Source organism: Callithrix jacchus, chromosome 5, assembly GCF_049354715.1.
Source record: "Callithrix jacchus isolate 240 chromosome 5, calJac240_pri, whole genome shotgun sequence".
Taxonomy (NCBI): Eukaryota; Metazoa; Chordata; class Mammalia; order Primates; family Cebidae; genus Callithrix; species Callithrix jacchus.
In genome coordinates, this window is record NC_133506.1 from 5672599 (window position 1) to 5696966 (window position 24368).

At 40.2% G+C, this 24368-nt stretch overlaps 1 protein-coding gene across 5 annotated transcripts in view; it reads right to left on the minus strand.

Moving 5' to 3' along the window:
- Positions 1-24368, minus strand: part of CBFA2T2 (CBFA2/RUNX1 partner transcriptional co-repressor 2) — a 150155-nt gene that overhangs the window by 23668 nt on the left and 102119 nt on the right. For all 5 annotated transcript variants that reach the window (XM_017971835.4, XM_002747273.6, XM_054255127.2 and 2 more), the window contains 5 exons: positions 17269-17412; positions 12742-12983; positions 6318-6407; positions 2676-2857; positions 1025-1278 (listed from right to left, as the gene is read on the minus strand). In XM_017971835.4, coding sequence (XP_017827324.1) covers positions 1025-1278; positions 2676-2857; positions 6318-6407; positions 12742-12983; positions 17269-17412 — 912 coding nt within the window. The remainder of the gene's footprint in view (positions 1-1024; positions 1279-2675; positions 2858-6317; positions 6408-12741; positions 12984-17268; positions 17413-24368) is intronic.

The window sequence follows — 24368 nt, forward strand, 5'->3', positions numbered from 1 at the left end:
AGTGCCAGGTATTCCAAATGGAACAACAACCCAGCCCAAGGGGTAGTGTTATCTCCATTTAGAATACTCTTCAGAGGCTCAGAGAGCCCAAGCAACTTGCATGAGATCACACAGCTAGTTAGGATGCCGAGCCAAGATTTTATGCTCACCTACTAACCTAAATGCCAATGAACTTTCACCTACAAGGTAAAATCTTACATCTTTTTTGCCTAATTTTAAAACCTTTTGAAAAATTTTTTTGAGGCAGGGTCTCACTCTGTCACCCAGGCGGGAATGCAGTGGCACCATCATGGCTTATTGCAGTCTTGACCTCTTAGGCTCAAGCAACTCTCCTGGCCTTTTTTTTTTTTTTTTGAGACAGAGTCTCACTCTGTTGCCAGACTGGAGGGCAGTAGCGTCATTTCAGCTCACTGCAACCCCTGCATTCCGGGTTGAAGCACTTCTCTTGCCTCAGCCTCCCAAGTAGCTGAGATTACAGATGCGTGCCACCACGCCCGGCTAATTTTTGTATTTTGAGTAGAGACAGGGTTTCACCATGTTAGCCAGGATAGTCTCGAACTCCTGACCTCAAGTGATCCATCCCCCTTTAGCCTCCCAAAGTTTTATTTTTTTTTGAGACAGAGTCTTGCTCTGTTGTCCAGGCTGGAGTGCAGTGGCTCTATCTCTGCTCACTGCAACCTCCACCTCCCAGGTTCAAGTGATTCTCCTGCCTCAGCCTCCCAAGTAGCTAGGACTGCAGGTACATGCCACCATGCCTGGATAATTTCTTGCATTTTTAGTATAGATGAAGTTTCAGTGTGTTAGCCAAGATGGTCTCGATCTCTTGACCTTGTGATCCGCCTGCCTCAGCCTCCCAAAGTGCTGGGATTACAGGTGTGAGCCACTGTGCCCAGCCAGCCTCCCAAAGTTTTTAATCCAATCAGTGGAAAAAAGCAATCATGGTATTATTTGACTTTATCACTGAGTTGGAAAGAAATCCAATAATCCAATCTGAATTTACCATGCTGCTTATAAGATTGCTTACCAAGATTGTGATGTCTATCACGAACTTCTCGGTGCTCTAGCATCTTGTTGGGTTCCCGATACAGGTGAGAAGTTGCAATATCCTCTAAGGTGTAATGCTGAAGAGGTGGAGGGGTAGGATGGAACTGGCCCCCAGGATTCATGAGGGGCACAGTAAGGGCAGGACTGTGCCGCGGAGCAGGGCTGATGGTACATACTCTCTTGGCAGGAGGCTCAGGAGCAATTGTATCTCTATCAAAATTATTTTCTTCTCTCCTGTAGAAGAAGCAGAAGTGCATATCTGAGTCTGTCAACAAGTGTTCATGCAGACATTTTCAGAGCACCTACTACGTGTTACGTATTGTGATATGCACTGGGATAAACAGGAAGACACTAAGGAAGGCATGACATGAGGCATGAACTGAGCATGTCAACTGCCGACTGATACCAGCCTGAAAAGAGAGGTCAGATCCACTATAACCGGACAGCAACATGAACCCTCATGAAGCAAAGGAGTGACTCTCCTGAGCTACGGGTTCAACTTGTTACTACGAAGGTGAGTTACTGGAAAGAAACTACATGGGAGGAAAAAGGCTCATATAACAAATAAATCCAACTGGGTCTTTTATTTAAAGCAAGTCAAATTAACAGTGGGTCCAATTGTGTACTGGCAGGGTTTTCAGTCACTCAAACTCAGCTGTAATAAATTTCCTACTATTCTTTTTTCAACTTTCTAAAAAGTGTCATTAAAGCCTATCCACTATTGTTAAACTACTGCCGTCTTGGATAACTCATAGAACACTTTGATAGCCACTCATAGGGAGCTTTCTAAAATAAATTCATATTAACTTTAATCTCAGTAAAAATGAGTCACTGGCAAGTATTAATAATTCTATACTTTTTCAAGACTTCTCACATCAGAAAAAAATGAGTTTGTCATAAAAATAATAATTCTCTCATCAAAAAGAGAAAAGATGCATTTGGCAGATTGTATTTCTTTCTTTTTTTATTTTTTAATTCTTTCTATGAACAGCATCCAAGAAAAGGTACAACTGTATTTCTGAAGCTTCTTGAACAGGAGACCCATAAATTCTCTAAAGTAGAGTTTCTCACTGGGTATGCAGGCATCTGAAGAGTTTCTGAAAAATGCTCATGCCTGGAGGCTGCTCCCATAGATTTTAGATGTATCCTGCAGTTTGGTATTGGAAAAAAGCAAAAATAACCATAGAAAGCCTGAGACATTGGGCTGGGTATGGTAGCTCACACCTGTAATCCCAGCACTTTGGGAGGTCAAGGCAGGCGCATCTCATGAGCACACAAGTTTGAGACCAGGCTGGGCAACATGGTAAAAGCCCATCTCTCTAACAACAACAACAACTACAACAAAACCAATAAAAAACCCCACAAATATTAGCTGGGCATCGTGGCACATGCCTGCAGTCCCAGATACTCAGGAGGCTGAGGAGGGAAGAACACTTGCGCCCAGGAGGCAGAGGCTGCAGTGAGCAAAGATTGTGCCACTGTGTTCCAGTCTGGGCGATAGAGCCAGACCTTGTCTCAATAGAAGTCCGAGACATTATAACCACAGCAATCAAATTCTCTTACTTTTATAAGCAAAGGGAAAGGACAGTGTGGTTCCAGAAAGGCAAGGACAGCAAAGTTCATCTGCTCACCTCTCTGGACTGGGCCTCTTCCCGTTTCCGTGTACTTCCATGAGCAGCTCTGAAGAGTCCGCAGGTGATGCAATGCTTGTATTGAGCAGAAGGTGTTCGTGCTGAGCCAGGTACTGGGATGGGGTCTGCTTGGCTGCCCGAGCGCAGTGCAGCAGTTCTCGCTGCAGCAGGGGCAGATTGGCCTTGAAAGGAAGAGGCAGTTTTCCCAGTGTTGGGCCCTATACAACAGGGCTCAGCACCTCAAATGCTTTCACAGAGTAGATGATACAAGATAAAAGCCCTCTTTTCCTTGGCAGTCTGATTTTCACATGCTTCTTCTGTTGAGTATGACACCTCTTAGACTACACTTGAATTACTGGTTCAGTTATTTCTTGCCCCAACCAGATGTAAATCTGCTTAAGGTAGAGACTGTACCTTATTTACCTTTACAGCCGAGTACAGTCAAAGTTCAATAAAAGGTTGTTGAACATAGTAAGTTTAAAATATACACTTCTGAAGACATCAGGGAGTGAGAGAAGTACTACTGCCTATGTGGGTGTCATTCCAAGCCCTGGTTTCTCTCTTCTGAATCCCAACCCATCTCTGATAGCACTACTCAAGCCTTCCTTCATGTTCTGTATGAGAGCTGCCATGGAATTCTGGAAACTGTGATTATTATGAAACATGGGAGTTTGAAAAGGAGCATTGGGAGTGATGTAAAATGTAAAAAGATAATTCATTAGATATTTTTCTGTCTCTCATATTTAGAAAACCTGTAATAGGAACAAATCACATTTTAAAACCCATACATCTTTTAAAGCTCAGAAGTTGACTTCCTTCATATACAGAATTTACTTTTCCCATGTCTTTTATTAAAAAAACCATAAAGTAGAAATTATATTTTTCTCATCAAATTTAAAAGCAATGCAGGCTGAGCTCATAAGCAAAGGCTTAAACCCAAGGGACAAATGAGTAAGTGAAAGGAGAGTTTTACTACATGCAAGTAGCTATCCCTTCACTGAGGGTTAATTTAGCAGGCACCATAATCAGTGACTGTTTTAAAGCAGAAATAAATTGACAAAACCCCAAATGCTAGCCAAAAAGCTGCCATAACAACCTACCTCATGCTGTTTTCCAAAATAACAGAGTTAAGAATAGGGAATTTGACTATATAAAATTATATATAGTCAAATTAAAGTCTGTTCTATAACCTCAATCTTGTTGCAACGGTAAAAACTTAATTAAAAAAAAAACCACCATGTCAGATCTTTACACTTGTGACATGTCCCGTGATGAATAAAAAACATGCTAATTATTTCCTATTTACACCAATTTCACAAATCTTTCTTAATTCTACAGTCTTGGGGAAATAATTGTCTACCAGATCTGACATACAGAAAGGAGACCGAGATAGAACCAGTACATCTGTTTCAGGGCTCAGGAAGGCGCCACAGACTTCTCAGAGCAGCCAGGGCTTCAATGCCATGAGAACAGAGCCCTGATACAGGCTGTGCACCTTAGACCTATGCATCTTCTTGTGTGTCTGCTGTGCTCCAATATAAAGTTTTTAAAAACTGGTATTAGTACTTTAGAAAGATGACTTATCTGTCTGATGCTATTACAGTTTCTTAGGAAATGAAAGTAAGATAAAATAAAGTAAAAGGGGCATATTTATTTGGCCAGACAGTAAATTTTTTAGACTTTGTTAAGAGGCAAAATTAAAGATATTATACAGATACTCATAAAAGAGAGAAAACCAATTTCCACAAATATTGACAACATTCAAAATACAGAAACAATTGAGTACAGTTTTTTGTTTTGTTTTTGAGATGGAGTCTTGCTCTGTCACCCAGGCTAAAGTGCAGTGGTGCAACCTTGGCTCACTGCAACCTCTGCCTCCCAGGTTCAAGCGATTCTCCTGCCTCAGCCTCCTGAGTAGCTGGGACTACAAGTGCATGCCACCATGCCCAGCTAATTTTTTGTATTTTTAGTAGAGATGAGGTTTCACCATATTGGTCAGGCTGGTCTCTTGATGATCCGCCCAACTTGGCCTCCCAAAGTGCTGGGATTATAGGTGTGAGCCACTGAGCCCAGCTGAGTACATTTTTTTGGGAAAATGATTCTAATCATATTAACACATCAGAGAAAACCAAATCCAGGAAACTATGCCATATTCTGTAAAAATGTCAAGATCACAAACAGCTGAGTGAGTGTGCCAGACTAAAGCGGACTAAAGACACATGACAAACAACGCAACGAGTGGTCCTGAATTAGATCCAGAACTAAGCTCCCTCCCAAGTTTTTCTTTGTTGTAAAAGACATTAGTGGCACATGTGGTGCAGTGTGAATACGGTCTATAGATACGATTAACAGTGCTGCATGAATGTTACTTTCCTGATTTGATAACTGTATTCAAGTATTTAAAAGCATAATGTCTGCAGCTTACTTTTCTTTGTTTAGACAGAATTTTGTTCTGTCACCCAGGCTGGAGTACGGTGACATGATCTTGGCTCACTGCAACCTCTGCCTCCCAAGTTCAAGCAATTCTCCTGCCTCAACCTCACGAGTAGCTGGGACTACAGGCAAGAGCTAATTTTTTTGTATTTTTAGTAAAGACACGGTTTCACCGTATTAGTCAGGCTGTTCTCTTAACTCCTGACCTCAAGTGATCTGGCTGCCTTGGCCTCCCGAAGTGCTGGGATTATGGGCATTAGCCACCATACCTGGTCTTGCAGCTTACTCTTAAATACTTTTTTTTTAAAAGAGAGTCTCGCTCTGTCACCCAGGCTGGGGTGCAGTGGCACAATGTCAGCTCACTGCATCCTCCACCTCCCAGGTTCAAGCAATTCTCCTGCCTCAGACTCCCAAGTAGCTGGGACTACAGGTGTGTGCCACTGCCCGGCTAATTTTTCTTGTATTTTTTGGTAGAGATGGGGTTTTGCCATGTTGGACAGGTGGTCTCAAACTCCTGAGCTCAAGCAATCCACCTGCCTTGGCCTCCCAAAGTGCTGGAATTACAGGTATGGGCCACTGCGCCTGGCCAAAAGCTTTTTAAAAGGATTATATTCCATGTAAAGAAAACACTGCCTCATTTCATTTATTATTTAAGCATGACAATGCAGAACAATCTCTCCAAAAGTTATGGTCCAGAAAACATTATTGCACAAGACATCTTTAGAAACTACAGTAACTGGGTTTGGGGAGACACAAACACAATCTTTCTACATCCTCTCCTAACCTTAGAGTAAGTCTAAAATGCAAAGACCTTGCCTTTTGTCCAACAGCCCTCTTCTCAGATACCACACTCTTTGCACTTTGACTATACGCAAAAGATTAGTGTGCAGTTATTTCTTCTGTTAGGAGCTCTACCACCCTTCTACCCTCACATTTCCAGCCCAAGCACCTCCTATTCTCTCCTATGCTAGCTACTCCTGTGTGTTACCAGCAGCATCTGCACACAGACCACAACATAAGACTTTTGCAATTCTCATCTCATAAAATCTGCGGTTTATCTGTTGACTGCACTCAGACCTCTCTAACAGCCCAAAATAAAGATCTAAAAATGTGGCAAACTGCTCTAATTTAAATCACATAACAGGGATTAGCAGAACTTGAGGAAATACTGAAGATAAATTATATTCAGTAATTATTTTATTGAATTACCTTGAGAAATGGAATCACAAAAGGACGAAGGGGGAAGTTTGTGGCTTCTTGGAGCTTACAGTGGAACTCCTCAATTGTCACTGTTGAGTTCTGAAAAGATAAATAACTTCGTTCAACTTCCAAAATTTACAATGCCAAGCTTTTTTTTTTTTTTTTAAACTTATTTATTTCTTTTTTCTGAGACAGAGTCTCACTCTGTTGCCCAGGCTGGAGTGCAGTGGCTGAGTCTTAGCTCACTGGAACCTCCGCCTCCCAGGTTCAAGTGATTCTCCTGCCTCAGCCTCCTGAGTAGCTGGGTTTACAGGTGCCTGACACCATGCCTGGCTAACTTTTTGTATTTTTAGTAGAGACAGGGTTTCACCATGTTGGCCAGGCTGGTCTCGAACTCCTGATCTCATGATCTGCCTGCCTCAGTCTCCCAAAGTGCTGGGATTACAAGCATGAGCCAACACACATGGTCTTTTTATTTTTTAAATTTTTAGTAGAGATGAGGTCTTGCTACGTTGTGCAGGCTGCTCTTGAGCTCCTGAGATCAAGTTATCCTCCTGCCTCAGCCTCCCAGGTCGGTATTATAGGTGTGAACTCTTTTAAATCAGGAGGAAAAGGATAACTGCAGGAACATTATCATGAACTCTGAGCCTGGCAAAGGTAAACCATACTGGTTTCTTATGACAGAAATTCACGCTCCTTAATTCCCTTCACCAACACCTCAAATCCAAATTCTCCCCTTTGCCCAGCAGCCTAGGCTGCAGAATAGGGCACTGCCTTTCTTACTACTCATGAAGAAAGACAGGTCCCCTGATATTGAGGGGTTCATTGCAAGTCACTTCAGGCACAGGGAATCAAGCTTACGACGTTTCCTGTTACAGATCCTGCCTCAACCTTGGATGTCAACTTCAAGACATTTTGGACTCAATAACCCAGAGTCACATTTTCTCGAAAGTTCATTTCTTTTTCAAGTTCTGCCCCCCACCTCCTGGCATAACATTCCCAAATCTTTGAAATAGGAAGTCAAAAAAAAAAAAAAAAAAAAAAAAAAAAAAAAAAAAGAAAGAAAAGAAAAAAGAACAATAGTTTGCCTTCTACCTTCAAGTGGCCTGTATGCATTATGCGTATTACAGTAACTCCCAACAGATAACCCCCCAGCTTTTACTGTTCTGTGGAAGGGTGCACGTCGTCTGTGTTTTCTCAAAGTCTAGGCCTTAAACTAGGAATGGGACTCAGCGACGCTGCTAAGGGGAATGAACAAATAAAAATATTTTCTTCAAAGTTCATAAAACTATGTAGGATAACAAATTAAAACAGACAAAACAAAACAAAACGTGGGGATTATTCTGAATCCCTACATGCTCCCCTGAAAGAGCAATTACCATTTCTAGAAATTTACTTTCAGAAACGTTCCAAGTGTTCAAAAACATAGTATGTAACATGCAACTTACTCACGATTACAATATATTTTCCTAACCAAAAAAAAAAGGGGGGGGATATATAGATCTACCAACAAGAAACTACATTAAAATTACAAGTCATGTATCAGAACACTTATGGGGGGAGGTGGTAGAGTGGATTTGTATGCATTCATGTGGAAAAGGTATCTACAATACTGTTAAGTGGAAAACAAGAAACAGAAGATTATATTTTCTAAGAATCCACTTATGAAAATAACACACGTGCATATCATGTCATATATTTAATGCCTGGAAGAATAATCACAATAACAGTTATTTCTGAGTATGCAATTATGTTGGATTTTCCAAATATATCGTATTTATTATTCAGTAAACATTAAGATATTTTCCTTCAGGGAAAAGGGGTATGTCCAATTTAAACATGTTATAGTAAAATGTTTCAACACTTTCCCACATTTCATACCAAAAAAATTATTGTAAAGTGAACCGTGTATCTGTTCTAAGTATATGACCTTTGCCCAATACAGCCAAAGAAACCTGTAATTCTGGCAATCAGGAATAAAAACTAAGTGTAAGAGAATGATACTCTTTTATACCTACTGCAAAGGAAGCAATCAGGTTTCATAAAGCAAAAACAAATAGATTAAATGTATGGAAAGACTACTTCCTGAGTAGCTGGGACTACAGGCATACTCCACTGTACCGGCTAAGGAAAGTTTACTTATTTACCTATGTTTTTATGCTTATTCTTAACATTTTCATTTTCTGCACATCCTGGTCTGGGATATATCAGGAAAACACAAAACCGAGGTAACTCACTGCTTATGTAGTCCCGTGGGTCCCACGAGTGAATCTGCCCTTTTCTCTCTACCTTTAAAAGTGGTCATCGTCGTCTTCTTTTTAAAGAGATGGGGTCTTGCTCTGTCCCCCAGCCTCACAATCCACCTGCCTCAGCCTCCTAAGTAGCTGGGACTACAGGCACACACTACCACACCAACTACGTGGCCTTTCTTTGACTTGGCTAAATAAAGTTTCTGCTACCTGAAAGACTGTTCCACTTATGTATGCCCACCAAAATCTTGGCCATACTTTTCATAATAAAGGACTAGACATGATGAAGATGCTTTCTTCAATAGGCAAATTTAATGCTATAAACATGTTAATTCTCCTTGAAAAGGCAAATTTAATGCTATAAACATGTTAACGCTCCTTGAAATAGCAGTTTCATTTATGTCTCTCCGATCTTTATACCTTATTTCCTAGGTTAGAACTTTCAGGATTACACTGAATAGAAGACAGATATCCTTAGGTGCTTCCTAATCTCACAGGAAAAGCTTTCGAAATTTCACCATTAAACATGAGGCTTGCTGTAGAGTTTTGGTTACATGTAAAGCCATCATCAGATGAAGGTAGTGCCTGCTATAACTAGTTTGCTAAGTTTTAAATTTTTCTTGCGATAATAAGTACTGTATATAACAAACACATTTTCTCCCTCAATCCTCGCCCAAATCTATATAATACTTTTAATATCAATCTTAAAGAAAACATCAGCCGGTTAGAGGCATAACACTTGGGAACACTATATGGCACTCAACGCTAAATTTGCACATATGTACAACATATGAAACCACAATTCCACTGTGTGTGCAATGCTTCCACACATGTATAAGAATATTCATGGGAGCATGATTTGTAATGGCCCTGTACAAAAAAAGAGTTAACATAGTAGGCCTAAAACTGCTAGCCTTAGAAAGTCCTGCTTGTAAGGGTGGGCCATTGGCTGGCATCTAGGACCCTGGATGATAAACAGTTTCCTACAGTGTTAAAACGTTTCTTAACTGAAAAGGTGGCAGCACCCACGTGTCCACTGAGGGATTAACAGATCAATAAATGTGATAGAGACATAAAATGAAATATTATTCGGCCTTAAAAAGGAAAGAAATTCTGGCATATGCTACAACATGGATAAACCCTGAGGACATTGAGCTAAGTAAAATAGTCTAGTCACAATATGATTCTACTTATATAAGGCACCTAGAGTAGTAAAAAGAGACAGAAAGTAGAATGGTTAATTGCCAGGGTCTAGGGAGAGGGGGGAATGGGGTGTTATTGTTTAACTGGTAAAATTTTGCAAGATGAAAAGAGTTTTGGAGATGGATGGCGACGATGGCTGTATGATAATGTGAATATACTGATCATCACTAAACTGCAAACCTACAAATAGTTAACAGTAAATTTCATCACAATTCAAAAAAAGCAACTACATAAATTCCTCAACCCTGTGATGCTCATAGGCTCTAGGTACACAATGGTTGAATAGGGACACAATGGTGAACAGGACAAACAATATAAATGTATTTCACACCACTGAACTGTATACTTAAAATACGGTTAAAATGGTATTTTCTGTAATGTATATTTTACGATGGGAAAAAAAGTTAACCCAAGTGTGGCCATTTAAAAGAAATAATTGAACACACCTACACATACTTTTCATAACTAAAAAAAGATTCACATTTTTTGCAAATGAATTTTTGACATTTTTACTTTTAATCTTGAAATTATTTTTAAGAATAGATAATACTTGAAGTAATTTGCTGCTGGAATCATCATGATATTTTGATGTCTGCTTTGTTTCCAATTATGTTCAAGCTCATTTTGACATTTAAGGCCAATGACCTTACTCTAGATCCAGTAAGATTTTTCTATAGTAGTCTAAAATTTGAGGAATAAACAGGCTTACAATAAAAAAGAACTATACTTTCCCTAACCGATAAGGGTGACTGTGTAGGGTGGTTCTGTGAGCAAGACGGTTCATGCTAGACACAGGTTTTCCTGCTAAGAGGATAAAATTTGGCAGGTGCTAGGCAAAGAGTGCCTATGTGACCAGGTTCCAACAAAAACTTTGGGTACTGAGTCTTTAATAGGCTTCCCTTGACAGAAGCATTGCATATACATTGCTGTATTTTAGTTGCTGGGGAAAGGGCACTCTGTGTTACCATTCAGACGAGGGAGAGAGCATAAGGACTCCACCTGTGTCTCTATCTCTTTTATGATCTAACTGTGTCTCTTTACTATGCCTCTGTAATCGATCTTAACTGTGAGCACAACTGTATGTCGAGTCCTGTGACTCCTTCTGGCAAACCTCAAAACATAGGGGTAATGCTGAATATGCCAAAACTGTCCCAAATTGCAAATGACTTAAATGTCACATAGTCCAAAAGTATAAACTGTAGTGTATTCCTACAATAAAACACTATAGCAATGAAAATAAACAACCTATACTTATAGGCAATAAGGATGAAACCTCACAAATGATAAAGTCACTTATTGCATTTTGCCTTTTATGCAAGTTCTTTCATAATAGACTGAGAGATTTTTTAAATGTATGTTTTGAGATAAGATCTCACTCTGTCACCTAGCCTGGAAATACAGTGGTGCAAACACAGCTTTCCCAGGCCCAAGGAATCCTCCCACCTCAGCCTCCTGAGTAGCTAGGACCACAGGCATGTGCCAACACACTCAGCTAACTTTTGAAAAACTGTTTTGTAGAGACAGAGTCTCACTAAATGGCCAGGCTGATCTTGAACTCCTGCATTCAAGCAATCCTCTCACCTTGGCTTCCCAAAGTGCTAGAATTACAGGCATGAGACATCACACCTGCACTTAGACTGAGAAATTTTTTAAGGCTGTTTTGTCTCAGAATTCCTCTAATTCATATGGATTGCATTTATTTGCATTACCATATCAGAAATTAAAGCTGAGAATTTAAATAAAATACAAAATAACTGTATTGGTTCAGACTGAGGTGTGATTTTTAAAATCTGTGTTTTCTAAAAGCAAGAAGAGTGGCACTCTTTTATAATTTATGAGTCTCTTTAATATCTAGCATAATAGAAACCAGTTGGATTCTATCTACTTTTGCCTTTAATCTACTGCTATCTCCAGAAAGGATCCTGGGGAATCTTTGGGGTCCCTGGATCACACTTGGAGAACTGCAACTTCAAGGATTAGTGCTGTGATTCATCTTTCTATCGCACACAAAGGGGTTAACATACACAAAGGAGCACAGAATGCTTTCAGTGGAGGTAAATCTTAAAGAATTCAATTAGAAATTGGGAACGGGTAGTACTTCCCTTATAAACACTGAGAATAAAACCCCACCCAGTTGTCAATGTCAGAAAATTACTCCTTTATACCACAGGTTCACCAAGCGCAGTATAGAAAGAAAAATTATGTGTATCTTGCAAATTCTTAAGCAAGTTTATATGCACAAGGAGCTGAACAATTCAATCCCTTTGATACTACTTATTTAGTCCATGAAACTTGTAATTTTAAAAATTATTGTTTTAAAAATTAAACTTGCTACTTCCCTACTCTCCTTGGTTTGGAAACAATGCACTAGGCACTGAATATATGAAATTGCAAAACCTTGCATTAACTTGGTTGGACACCAGTGGGCCTGTTGAGACCAGTTTTAAGAAAAATCCAAAGTTGCTTATGGGAATTAAGAAAATATCATTGATTGTTTCTTTGATAAGCATTGATATAAAATCTACAATTAAACATCATGCCTGTAATCCCAGCACTTTGAGAAGCTGGGGCAGGCAGATTGCTTGAAACTAGGAGTTTGAGACCAGTCTGAACAAGATAGGGAGATCCCGTCTCCACAAAAATAAAAAAAATAGCTGGGCATGGTGGCACGCCCATGTAGTCTCAACTATTCGGGAGGCTGAGGCAAGACAATTGCTTAAACCTGGAAGATCACAGCTGAAGTGAGCTGTTTGCACCATTGTACTCCAGCCTGGGCGACAGAGTGAGACCCTGTCTCAAAAGAAGTATCCTACAATTAAACAGTTTTATACAAGTTATTCAATAACTAGTCTAGTCTGTAGCATCTGCCATATTATTATTAATGGTTTGAAAATGAGCAGAAATATCTAAAACTTCTCTGCTGGCTTTGGATCTAAGCCACATACTCAGGCAGCTGACAACAACAGTGAGGATGTACTTACCACCAGTGCAAGAACAAGAGTCCGCACCTTCTCCCCAATCTCAGGGGAGATGTCATTGCCAAACTGTTGCAGAGTGGTAAGAAAGCGTTTCAACTTGCTGAGCTGTCGAGCACCACAAGTAGCTGGCAACTGCTGATTTGTGAGTGCAGATGATGTGGAAGAGGCAGGACCATTGCTGAATCTCTGTGGTGGTGATGGGGCGCCATTGAGGGTAGGAGGAGAATGGTTGATTCCATTGCTTACTAAAAGAAAGCCAAAATGAAAGACTCAGGTTACGTGCAAAACAACAGGACCTTTGTTCATTTTTTTCTTGTTTGTGTTCTCCTTCATTTGTTCATTTGAATTTTGTAAAGCACATGTTATAAAAGTATGCAAAATTTGTTCTGTCCTTAATGAGAATGCTGTCAGATAAAAGTGATAACAGAATAACACTGGAGTTTTAAAAAGAAAGCAGAGTGCTCCAAGAGCAATAAGGGACATCTAACTCTACAGGTGCCATGGGCAGGGGTGCCCAGTTTTAAGAAAGACTTCCTGCAACAGGTAGTACTTGAGATGAGTCTGGTCCAATAGCTCTTTCCAGTGATGGGATACTCATATCCATCTTTTGCATCACATCTTCTTCCCAATTTCAAGATCCCCAAAACACCAGTCAGTCAATCAGAAGGTAGCATGAGAGCAAGACACCAGAAAAAAGGAGTTATCATAATGTGAGGGATATTTTTTAGGCCTACTGATTTAATGATTTATTCCTACAATAAGATACCCATCTCTTTGGCCATCCAGAATACTCACGCCCATTAAAGCAAGTAACTCTCTGACTTAATGGTACTAGATTAATACGCCAAATTCTTGGCCATTCAATAAGGCATCTTCCTGATTCCATGCAGGACACTCCCATCCTACATTTTTGCTCAAATTATAATACATTGATTAATTAGTTTTCCTATTTTGTTCTTAATAGTCATTTCCTGATAATTTTAATTTGGAAAACAACCCTAGAGCTATGGTTTTGTTTTTTGAGGTAGGGTCTCATTCTGTCATCCAGGCTGCAGTGCAGCAGCACTATCTTGGCACATGGCAGCCTCGACCTCCTGCACTCAAGCATCCCTCCATCTCAGCCTCCTGAGTAGCTGGGACCACAAGAATGTGTCACTACGTCCAGCTAATTTTTTTTTTTTTTTTTTTGTAGATAAAGGGGTCTGACTATATTGCCCAGGCTGGTCTCGAACTCCTGGGCTCAAGTAATCCTCATGCCTTGGCCTCCCAAAGGCTGTGATTACAGGCATGAGCCACTGTGCCTGGCACTGAGCTATGTTCTTGTTGGCACTGAGTAAAAACCTAATTGATCTAGTACCTAAGTGTCATTCTGTTTTCACTTAATCATGAATCAGCTTTAAAATACTAAGAAAGTGAAATTGCATCTAAAAACATAAGAAACAATATAGGACTTAAGCAGTAATTAAAGGGTCAATCATTTCATCTTTACCTAGCTTAGAAAAATGACATTTAATCACATTTTGCCAAAAACAAACTTATTAATCATAAAAATTCTTCCACTTCCTTCCGACTTCCTCTAAGCCAGTCACAGTTAACCATTTCTGTTCCCTCTTCGTACACTGAACCTTACTCACATTTGACCTGGCAAGCTCTTTTTCATTCCATATAGTTCAGGTATCATCTCTACTAAGGAGCGCTCTTTGACACATGCTGCTGCTGCTCCACTTGAAGGTCAGCCTTAGTGTATTCACTGTATCTCTGTGCTGCCTATGTGCATGCTTCCACCATTTTACTTCCCAAATTATGCTTGTTTCTTTCCCTGTTTTTTTTGAGATAGAGTCTTGCTCCGTTGCCCAGGCTGGAATGCAGTGGTGTGATCTTGGCTCACTGTAACCTCCGCCTCCAGGGTTCAAGCGATTCTCCTGCCTCAACCTCCAAGCAGGTGGGATTACAGGCTCGCACCACCACACCCAGCTAATTTTTTGTAGTTTTAGTAGACAGAGTTTCACCATGTTGTCCAGGCTGGTCTCAAACTCCTGACCTCAAGTGATCTGCTCTCCTCAGCCTACCCAAGTGCTGGGATTACAGGTGTGAGCCACCATGCCCGACCTATGCTTATTTCTGTATTTTTGTTGCCTTATTGACTAATACACTACACAACACATATGTGCATACTACAATTACGTTTTATAAACTGTGTATGCGGTGTATATTTTTGCTTTGTTCATTTGCTAGCAAACGGTACCTGTTCAGGAAAATGCTCCTGAATGATTCACTGTATAAAAGGCTAACAGACTGAGAAAAGGGGTAAATTTTCTTCTGTGTCTTCCATTAAAGGAAATTACTAAAGCTACTAGAAGGAAGGTTCAACACTCAATCTCAGCAATCCCGAAAATTAGTTGCAATGGTCTGCCATTTCTTTGTTTTCACAGAAAGGTCGATTGTCATTGGCAAGCTGTTCCCTTTTGAAGGAACCCATAAAAAGAACACATTACCATGCTTTTAGCTACTCTGATGCACAGGAAGGCTTTTTTGTAGTCTCTTTAGTAAAAACTGTATGATCACATTTTCTGAAATGAAACATCCACCTCCAAGCAGCCAAATATGGAAGTGAAAAGGACTGCATTTATATATACATGTACCTATGGGTGTTATCTTGAAATCTGATTGATGGCCAAGATTTAAATCTGTTTCTTTTCAAGATAATATATATGCCTAGGTCTGTTTAACTTTGAGATAGAAATTAGAATAAAAAAAGGGATATTGTACTTCTTTCCATCCACTCTGGCTCAAACTGAACGCTGCAGTTGCCAGCTACTCAATTTCAAATGTTTTGGGAAAATAATAAATTTCCAATTAACACTGTACATCTTACATTCTCTTACTCACAAAACACAAAGTTTTGAGCAAGGACAGTGTGCAAGCTTGTGTAATAACATTTAAATAAAACAATACCTATAGCATCTAGCTCAGTCCTCTGACACTTTTTGGGCATTCCACAAATAGCAGTACATTCTGGTTTAGAGGCAAAAGCTCTGCAGAGTGTCAATGTGAACTGGAGGCGGCAGCATGTGTATGGAAAGGCATAACTCAAATGAAGATCAAGACACATATGTGCAGCTGGGCGTGGTGGCTCATGCCTGTAATCCCAGCACTTTGGGAGGCCAAGGTGGGTGGATCACGAGGTCAGGAGTTCAAGACCAGCCTGGCCAACATGGTGAAACCCTGCCTCTACTAAAAATACAAAATTTAGCCGATGCCTGTAATCCCAGCTACTCAGGAGGCTGAGGTAGGAGAATCGCTTGAATCTGGGAGGCTGAGGATGCAGTGAGCCAAGATCACACCATTGCATTCCAGCCTGGGTGGCAGAGCAAGACTTCATCTCAAAAAGAAGACAAGACAAGTCAAGATATATATGTACATGCATGTATACCAGATTTTAAGGTGAAGTTTATTTGGGGTTATTTTGGTGATTATCGATATATAGGACTGAAATTGTTCAGTTACAGGGTATGTGGAAATCCAGCGTTAGTGCACACTGCCAAACAATTTCCAAAAGTGGATGTACTAAATTACACTCCAACCAGCATTGTTTCAGTGTTCAAGCTGCTCCACACATCACCAAAACTTGGCATCATTTTGAACATCCTGGTGCATGTATAATGATATTGTATTGGGTGTTAGTTTCCATTTCCTTGATGGTTAGTGAAGTTGAATATCTTGCTACATATATTATTAGCTAACATAATGGTTATGGACTGAATTCTGCCCGAGTCTTGGCCAAATTCACACACTGAAGTCTTAACTCCTTGTACATCAGAATATGACTATATTTGGAGATAGGGACTTTGAAGAGTTTATTAAATTTAAAAGAGGTATTATGAGTAGTCCCTAATCCAATACGATTATTGTCCTTATAAGCAGGGGAAGAGACACCAGGGACGAACGCAAATGGAGGAAAGGCCATGTGGGGATATGGTGAGAAGGTAAACATCTGCAAGGCCAAGGTAAAACCAAACCTGCCAACACCTTGATCTTTACATTCTTCCTCCAGAACTATGAGAAAGTTAACAAAAATAAATTGTTCAAACCACCACTCTGTGGTATTTCATTACAGTAGCCCTAGTAAACTAACACAACAATATCCTCTTTTGTAAACAGCCTTACCATGACAGCACTAGAACATTTTTAGAATTAATTCTGTAATTCTGGAAAACTTACTTTGAATCCCAGAAGTCAATATAATAATTTAAATTAATTACTGCTAGAGTCAAGGAAATAAAAAGTTACCAAAGAGCATGAAAACAAAATATTTAAACAACTAAATATCCAAATAACTAAGCTAAGTATTATTTGCAGAGGGTGTCTGTAATTCATAAAAGAAACAACCAGAAATAATATATCTGTGTCTATGTTTTCAATAGCACTTTGAAAATACTGAATCATATATATGAAAGGCTTCATGCAAGTCAATCACTTAGATCCAAATGTCACTCTGAACTACAAACACCAGTAACTAAGAGGTCTCACATGCTGTAGGAGTGAAAGACACCGGCCTCGGTCCTCCAGGATTTATTGGTGGGAGGGGCGGCATGGTGGGAGGTGAGGATCTGGACTGTATCTTCACTTCTACAGGCGATCCAGGCATTGCTGGCACCCTTTTCTCAGGACCAACTGCAAAGAATCAGAGAAATGGAGGTTAGAGTTTTCTATAAGGTTGCAAAAATAGATAACAATTTGAAATATCAACTTATTTTCCTAGAGGACTGTGAATATACTTAGTATAATGGGCTGAACAGTTACTCCCTAAAAGATATGTCCAAGTCCTAACATCTGATAATGTGAGTGTTACCTGATTTGGCAAAAGGGTCTCTGAAGATGTCATTAAGTTAAAAATCTTGAGAGGAGGAGATCATCCTATATTATCTGGGTGGGCTCTAAATCCAATCTGAATGGTGTCCTTAGAGAAGAGACGAGACACAGACACATATACAGAGGGAAGCCAATGTGAGGACAGTCACACTAAGTGGTGACAGAGGCAGGGACTGGAGTGATGCATCTACATGCTGTGAAGTACCAAGGAGTGCCAGCAACCAGCAAACCAGGAGGGAGCAAGGGACATATTTGTCCTCTGAAGTCCTGGAAAGGAATCCACCTTGCTGATAACTCAGTTTTGGGATTCTGAACTGTGAAAGAATAAATTCCTATTGTCTTAAGTCACTCAGTTGTTGGTACTTTGTTACTTCAACCCTGGCAACTAAAATGAAGAAACAGGGTCAAGGGGTGGCGTGAACTGAAAGTTAGCAGTCTCTAGATAGTGGCTGAGAAAGGAAGAAACTAGGTTACAAATGTAGCTTACGTCGAATGCATTTTTTTAACTTCTCCTTATAAATGAATTAAATTAGTAGGGGGAAAAACTAACATGGGAACTAACTAGACCTAGGCCTCAACTGCATGACATAAAAATAAAATCATAATCAGCTGTATATAAATCACCATTAATAGGCTGGGTGCAGTGGCTAACTCATGTAATCCCAGCACTTTCAGAGGCCGTGGTGGGTGGATCACCTAAGGTCAGGAGTTTGAGATCAGCCTGGCCAACATGGTGAAACCCAGTCTCTACTAAAAATACAAAAATTAGCCAGGTGTGGTGGTGGACACCTGTAATCCGAGTAACTTGGGAGGCTAAGGCAGGAGAATTGCTTGAACCTGAGAGGCGGAGGTCACAGTGAGCCAAGATGCGCCACTGCACTCCAGCCTGGGCAACAGAACGAACCTCCATCTTAAAAACAAACAAACAAAAAAACCCAAAAAAAACCTCACCATTAATAGTGACGTACTAGATTACATATGTATATACATATCAACTACATCAAGAAGGAAAAAAGAGGTGGAGCCAACCTCTCTGACCTCAAAGCATGTAAATGTCATTCATGTTATATATTGCTCAAAAAGATGAAAAGTAGAGCTGATTCTACATTAAGCAGATGCTGCTTCATCCATGGGAACAATTAATAATAGGCATCTGTTGGATAACATTAAATGTCAACAAAATTCCAGAAAGATAAATTAGATAAACTTCATGATGTTACAATTTGGTAGGTCTGAGCTAACAGGAATCAGACTTGATACCAACGAGTAATATTCTTTTTTTTTTTTGATACGAAGTTTCGCTCTTGTTACCCAGGCTGGGGGGCAATGGTGCGATCTCGGCTCACTGCAACCTCCGCCTCCTGGGTTCAGGCAATTCTCCTGCCTCAGCCTCCTCAGTAGCTGGGATTACAGGCACGCGCCACCATGCCCAGCTAATTTTTTTTGTATTTTTAGTAGAGACGGGGTTTCATCATGTTGGTCAGGATGGACTTGATCTCTTGACCTAGTGATCCACCGGCCTAGGCCTCCCAAAGTGCTGGGATTACAGGCTTGAGCCACCGCGCTCGGCCCAACAAGTAATATTCTAATATATCTAAGAAGTTATTTTTCCCTATCAAAGAGAACTCTTTACATACTTGGTTAATAATAGGACCAGGGCTACCATAATCACCTTTAAATTGTGCTGTGCTCCTCACAGTAATTCTAAGCTTTTCACTTAAGTACCCGACATTCATTCTCCAAAAACTACTGAATTCAAATTAAAGTGCAAAAAATGGGCAGCAAAGGCTCAAATGAGAATGTTAAGTCCTGTTTTCTTTCTGTGAGAACACAGCTATAAAGATAACACATACAAGTGTTCACAATCCTGGCAACAAGGAACATCTTTGCTGTTTTGAACAGCATTGATGAGATGCTTTTTAATTTAAAAAAGTATCTCCAAATACTATTTTTCTGTTTCAGTTTGCAGTGGCCATACTTTGTAAAGGGATAAAATAAATAAAGTCAATCAAGAAAGCAATGCCTCCAAGTTACAAATCCACTGACAAAAATGTGCGGTTCTCAGAACCATGAGGGCAACACTCTGCCAGCCCTTCCCATCTCTCTGTTCAGGACATTTTCTTTGTGAAATTGATGGTCGTCCTGTCTGATTAGGGGACTAATGAGCTGTTGCGCTTGCCTTTTCTTCTTGGCAGTATTTTCTCAATGCCCTTCAGAGAAGAGTTGACACATTTCCAGCTCTTCCATCTGGGGCTCAGCTTTCTGGAGGGGTGGGGGAGAAGGAAAGGAAGGAACTGATGGTTGTCTCGCACTGTAATGTGTTGTGTACAGTGTGTAACAACCTGGAGGGAGCCTTTCCTCAGCCACCTGGCTCTATAGCAAGAGTGCCAAAGGCTTGAGGAGGTCTTAGCAGTGAGATGAGCTTTAACATTCAGCACTTGGGAGAATAAAAAAGTTAGAACAGCCCAACTGCAGAACACTGAATTCTGTGCTTTTACCAACCAAAAGCTTTGATAGTGGGCAAAATCCACCTGCTAGAGAACTGTTTACAAAGTGATACTTTTTGTTTCACCACCCAAAACCTACAAAGTAGTGTTTTCTTCGTGTTCCAAGCAAATAAAGCAGAAAAAGCACAGGTATGAAGACTGAGAGATTTGGTGTAAATTCTCGTTCTGTTACAACACACGTGAATTTTACCAATTCATTTCACCTTTCCAGGCCTCATTCTCAACTTATGTAAAATGACTGACAGTAAGATCTACCTGTCAGGAAACATGTAATGATTAAACATGATGCCTAAATCAGTGCAAGGCATAAAGAAGGTGCTTAATAAACAGGAATAATGATTAGAATACAAAATTCCTGGTGTCAAATTCTGGACATACTATTAACTAGGTATGTGACCATGACCAAGTTAATATTAACATCTGTTTCCTGTAGAAAATGGGTATACTATCAACAATGTATCCATGTAACCTCGGAGATATTATATGGAATGACCCAAGAATTAATTGCTGCAAAATCACCACGTACAATGTAAAGTCGTATTTTTGCTGGAGGCTAGGTGCCATGAATGCCCTTCATGGAGTAAGATCTATCCAAGTGGTCTATAAGATGATATATTCAGCAGCTGCTCAGATGATGGGAATAGGATATGTTCCAAAGTAGGCATTTTAACCCTCTGCTTGGGGTCACAAGTAGGATTATAGTAAGTCCCTGTAGGAAGAAAGCTATGACATGCCTTTATGTCATCCTAGTCACGGTGACTTCCTTTTTGAATTTTTATGAAACTGATAGTTATGTGTTATATTCTAGCTGGATCCCATGAAAGAACCAATCATATATTGAAGTCTTTTCAATCTCAGAGAAGAAGAAATTCCTTTCCTTCAATTGTGGCTTGAGTCCATAAACACTACTGCTTAGGATATCAAACAGCCATAAAGATTTTGTCCCTGCTTTGAAAGGGTTTCACACTGTAATGAAATAAATAAATAAATAAAAATAGAAAAAAAAAGGTTTAGTCCCAGGAAGCCAAAATAACCCTTAGTTTTGTCATAAGTGTCCAACTCAAATCTAAATTCCAAGTAACTGACAGTCACCCCATGATTTTGTTTTGATTATTCTGAATATATTTGTGTATGTGTGTGTATTACAAATACATGTGTGCATATATTAAAAAATAAAACACAGATATGACCACATGTATTACACCAAAATCACTGACAGTTCAACACCTAAACCATGGGAAGCCAAAGAACTTGAGTCAAAATGGAAAAGTATGTCTGAATCATTTCTTCATTGTGTGCAATTTGCTAAGGATGTCACGAAAAAGAAAACAGATGAAAGAATAAAGTAATAATCAGCTCTCTGTGTGACAGCAGTGATATTTTTTCCTACATAGGAATTTGAAGAATCAAAGATGAAACTAAAGGGAACGATTCTGTAGCTCCACAGGAAAGTTACATTGAACAACCAGCAGTCTCCCTCTCATCTGCAGTTTCAGTTACCTACAGTCACCCAAGGTCCAAAAATATTACAATTCATAAGTTCTATATTGAGCACCATACTGAATAGTGTGATGAAATCTCATGCCATCCCAGCCAGGATGCGAATCATCCCTTTGTCTGGAGTAGAGACCATCCGCCCATAAGTCACTTAGTAGCTGTCTTGGTTACCATCAGAAGAACTGTCATGGTGGTGCAGTGCTTGTGGTCAAGTGACCCTGATATTACTTAGTAATGGCCCCAAAGTAAAACAGCAGTGATGCTGGCAATATGGATTCACCAAAGTGAAGCTGTAAAGTACTAAGTAAAAACGTGGAAGTTCTGGACTTCATAAGGAAAGAGGAAAAAAAATCATATGCTGCAGTTGCTGACATCTACTGTAAGGAGGAGGAAAAAAATTTGTGCTTGTTTGCTGTTACATCTCAAACAGCAGACGTTACAGCCACAGTGCATGATATAGGCTCAGTTACGGTGCAAAAGCAATGTATGTAGGGTTCAATACTTCCCATGGTTTCAGGAATCCACTAGGGGTCTTGAAACATATTACTTGGGGCTAAGGGGGAACCACTGTATTACAGACAGACATCCCAGAAACATGCTACTTGAGAAGAATCATCTATGATAAACTGCCCACAAACAAGGGCCTTTACAAATCATTACAAATTGCTTTTGAGGGTTTTTTGAAGGTTAAAGACTGGCAAACAGCAGAGATGTAGATAAAGATAAAAAATAATGCCATTATCTGAAGGGAAAGGCTACTCCCAAGCAACTGGAAAGAAGAAAAACTTCTAGGTCTCAAGGAGAAAGCATGTTAAGGCAAAAGGTGAGCCTGATGTGAAGAATGCTCCATCACTCACTAGTTGTGTGACAGTGGTTTGCTTTATCTGTCCCTGGGATAATTCAACACAGGGTTATATGAAGGGTACCATAATGGATATAACAATGGCGTGTATTCTCCCATGTTTTACTTGAATCAGATTTTAAAATATATTAGAACTATGGGCCGGGCGTGGTGGCTCAAGCCTGTAATCCCAGCACTTTGGGAGGCCGAGGCGGGTGGATCACGAGGTCAAGAGATCGAGACCATCCTGGTCAACATGGTGAAACCCCGTCTCTACTAAAAATACAAAAAATTAACTGGGCATGGTGGCGCGTGCCTGTAATCCCAGCTACTCAGGAGGCTGAGGCAGGAGAATTGCCTGAACCCAGGAGGCGGAGGTTGCGGTGAGCCGAGATCGCGCCATTGCCCTCCAGCCTGGGTAACAAGAGCGAAACTCTGTCTCAAAAAAAAAAAAAAAAAAAAAAAAGAACTATGGCTGGGCACGATGGCTCATGCCTGTAATCCCAAGCACCTTGAGACAGGAGGACTACTAGACATAAGAATTGCTTAAGCTCAGGAGTTTGAACAGGCTGGGCAACACAGGGAAACTCCATCTCTACAAAAAAGAAAACTACCTGGATGTGGTATCGCATGCCTATGGTCCCAGCTACTCATGAGGCTGTAGTGGTAGGATCACCTGAGTCCAGGAGGTTGAGGGTGCAGTGAGCTGTGATCATACCACTGCACTCCAGCCTGGGTGACAGGGTGAGACCCCACTGCCAAAAAAAAAAAAAAGCAAACTGTTATATATATAAGAATAACAGTTTACCCCACTTTTGAGATGTTTATACAGTGTGGGGTAGGAGGAGATTTGGCCAAGTGTTCCTGTTTATCATCACTGAGAAAACGTGCAGAATATAGATCTTTCTATAGAGCTATCTATAAAGATCCATATAGAGATCTTTCCTGTAACGACAGGAACACTGGTCATTCCAAAAAGGCTGGCCAAGGAAGCCATTAAATCCATTTCTTTATAAAAACTCAGACTTCCAGGCCAGGTGTGGTAGCTCACACCTGTAATCCCAATGCTTTGGGATGCTGAGGTGGGCTGATGAGACTAATAGAAGGTAAGGGGAGGCTTATCATTTTAGGTCATGAAGTTTTGACATGGTTTGTTATGCAGGAATAGTTAACTGATCTATACCACATACAAATTATCATGTTCCTTATTTTTTTGATTCTTTATTTGTGTTTTCTAATATCACAGTATGTCCTGGAATTCTTAATTCCACAATTTTAAAAAACAAAGTATGATATTACATTTTGAAGCAGTACCACAGTTTATTTAAACAATCCCTTATCAATGAACAACTGGATTATTTCCAATAATTTTGTCTTGAATTTTGAGGTTCTCCAGATTCCAATCTACTTGAGCATCCTGGATTTGCCATGCCTTAGAGAAGAAGTTCAGAGATAAAGGTAGGGAGAAACATATAGTATTAGAAAAATAAAGAAACAAAAACATTAACATGTATGACAGCCAGCAAGCCACACTGTTAAGGTGTTAGCTGGAAAGGCTACATGGGCTTTCCAGGTCGCACATGGGATATAGTTTGAATAGTGCCCCCAAAGGTGGTATCACAGCTGGACCACAGGCTCTCTTCAACCACTGCCAAGGATAGATAAATGCTTTGAATATGTAATTGTCATATGATAAGAATTTCCAGGCTTGGCTCGGTGGCTCACACCCGTAATCCCAGCATACTGGGAGGCCAAGGCAGGCAGATGACCTGAGGTGAGGAGTTTGAGACCAACATGGCCAACGCAGTGAAACCCCATCTCTACTAAACAAAAATTAGGCTGGGCACAGTGGTTCATGCCTGTAATCCCAGTACTTTGGGAGGCCAAGGTGGACAGATCATGAGGTCAGGAGA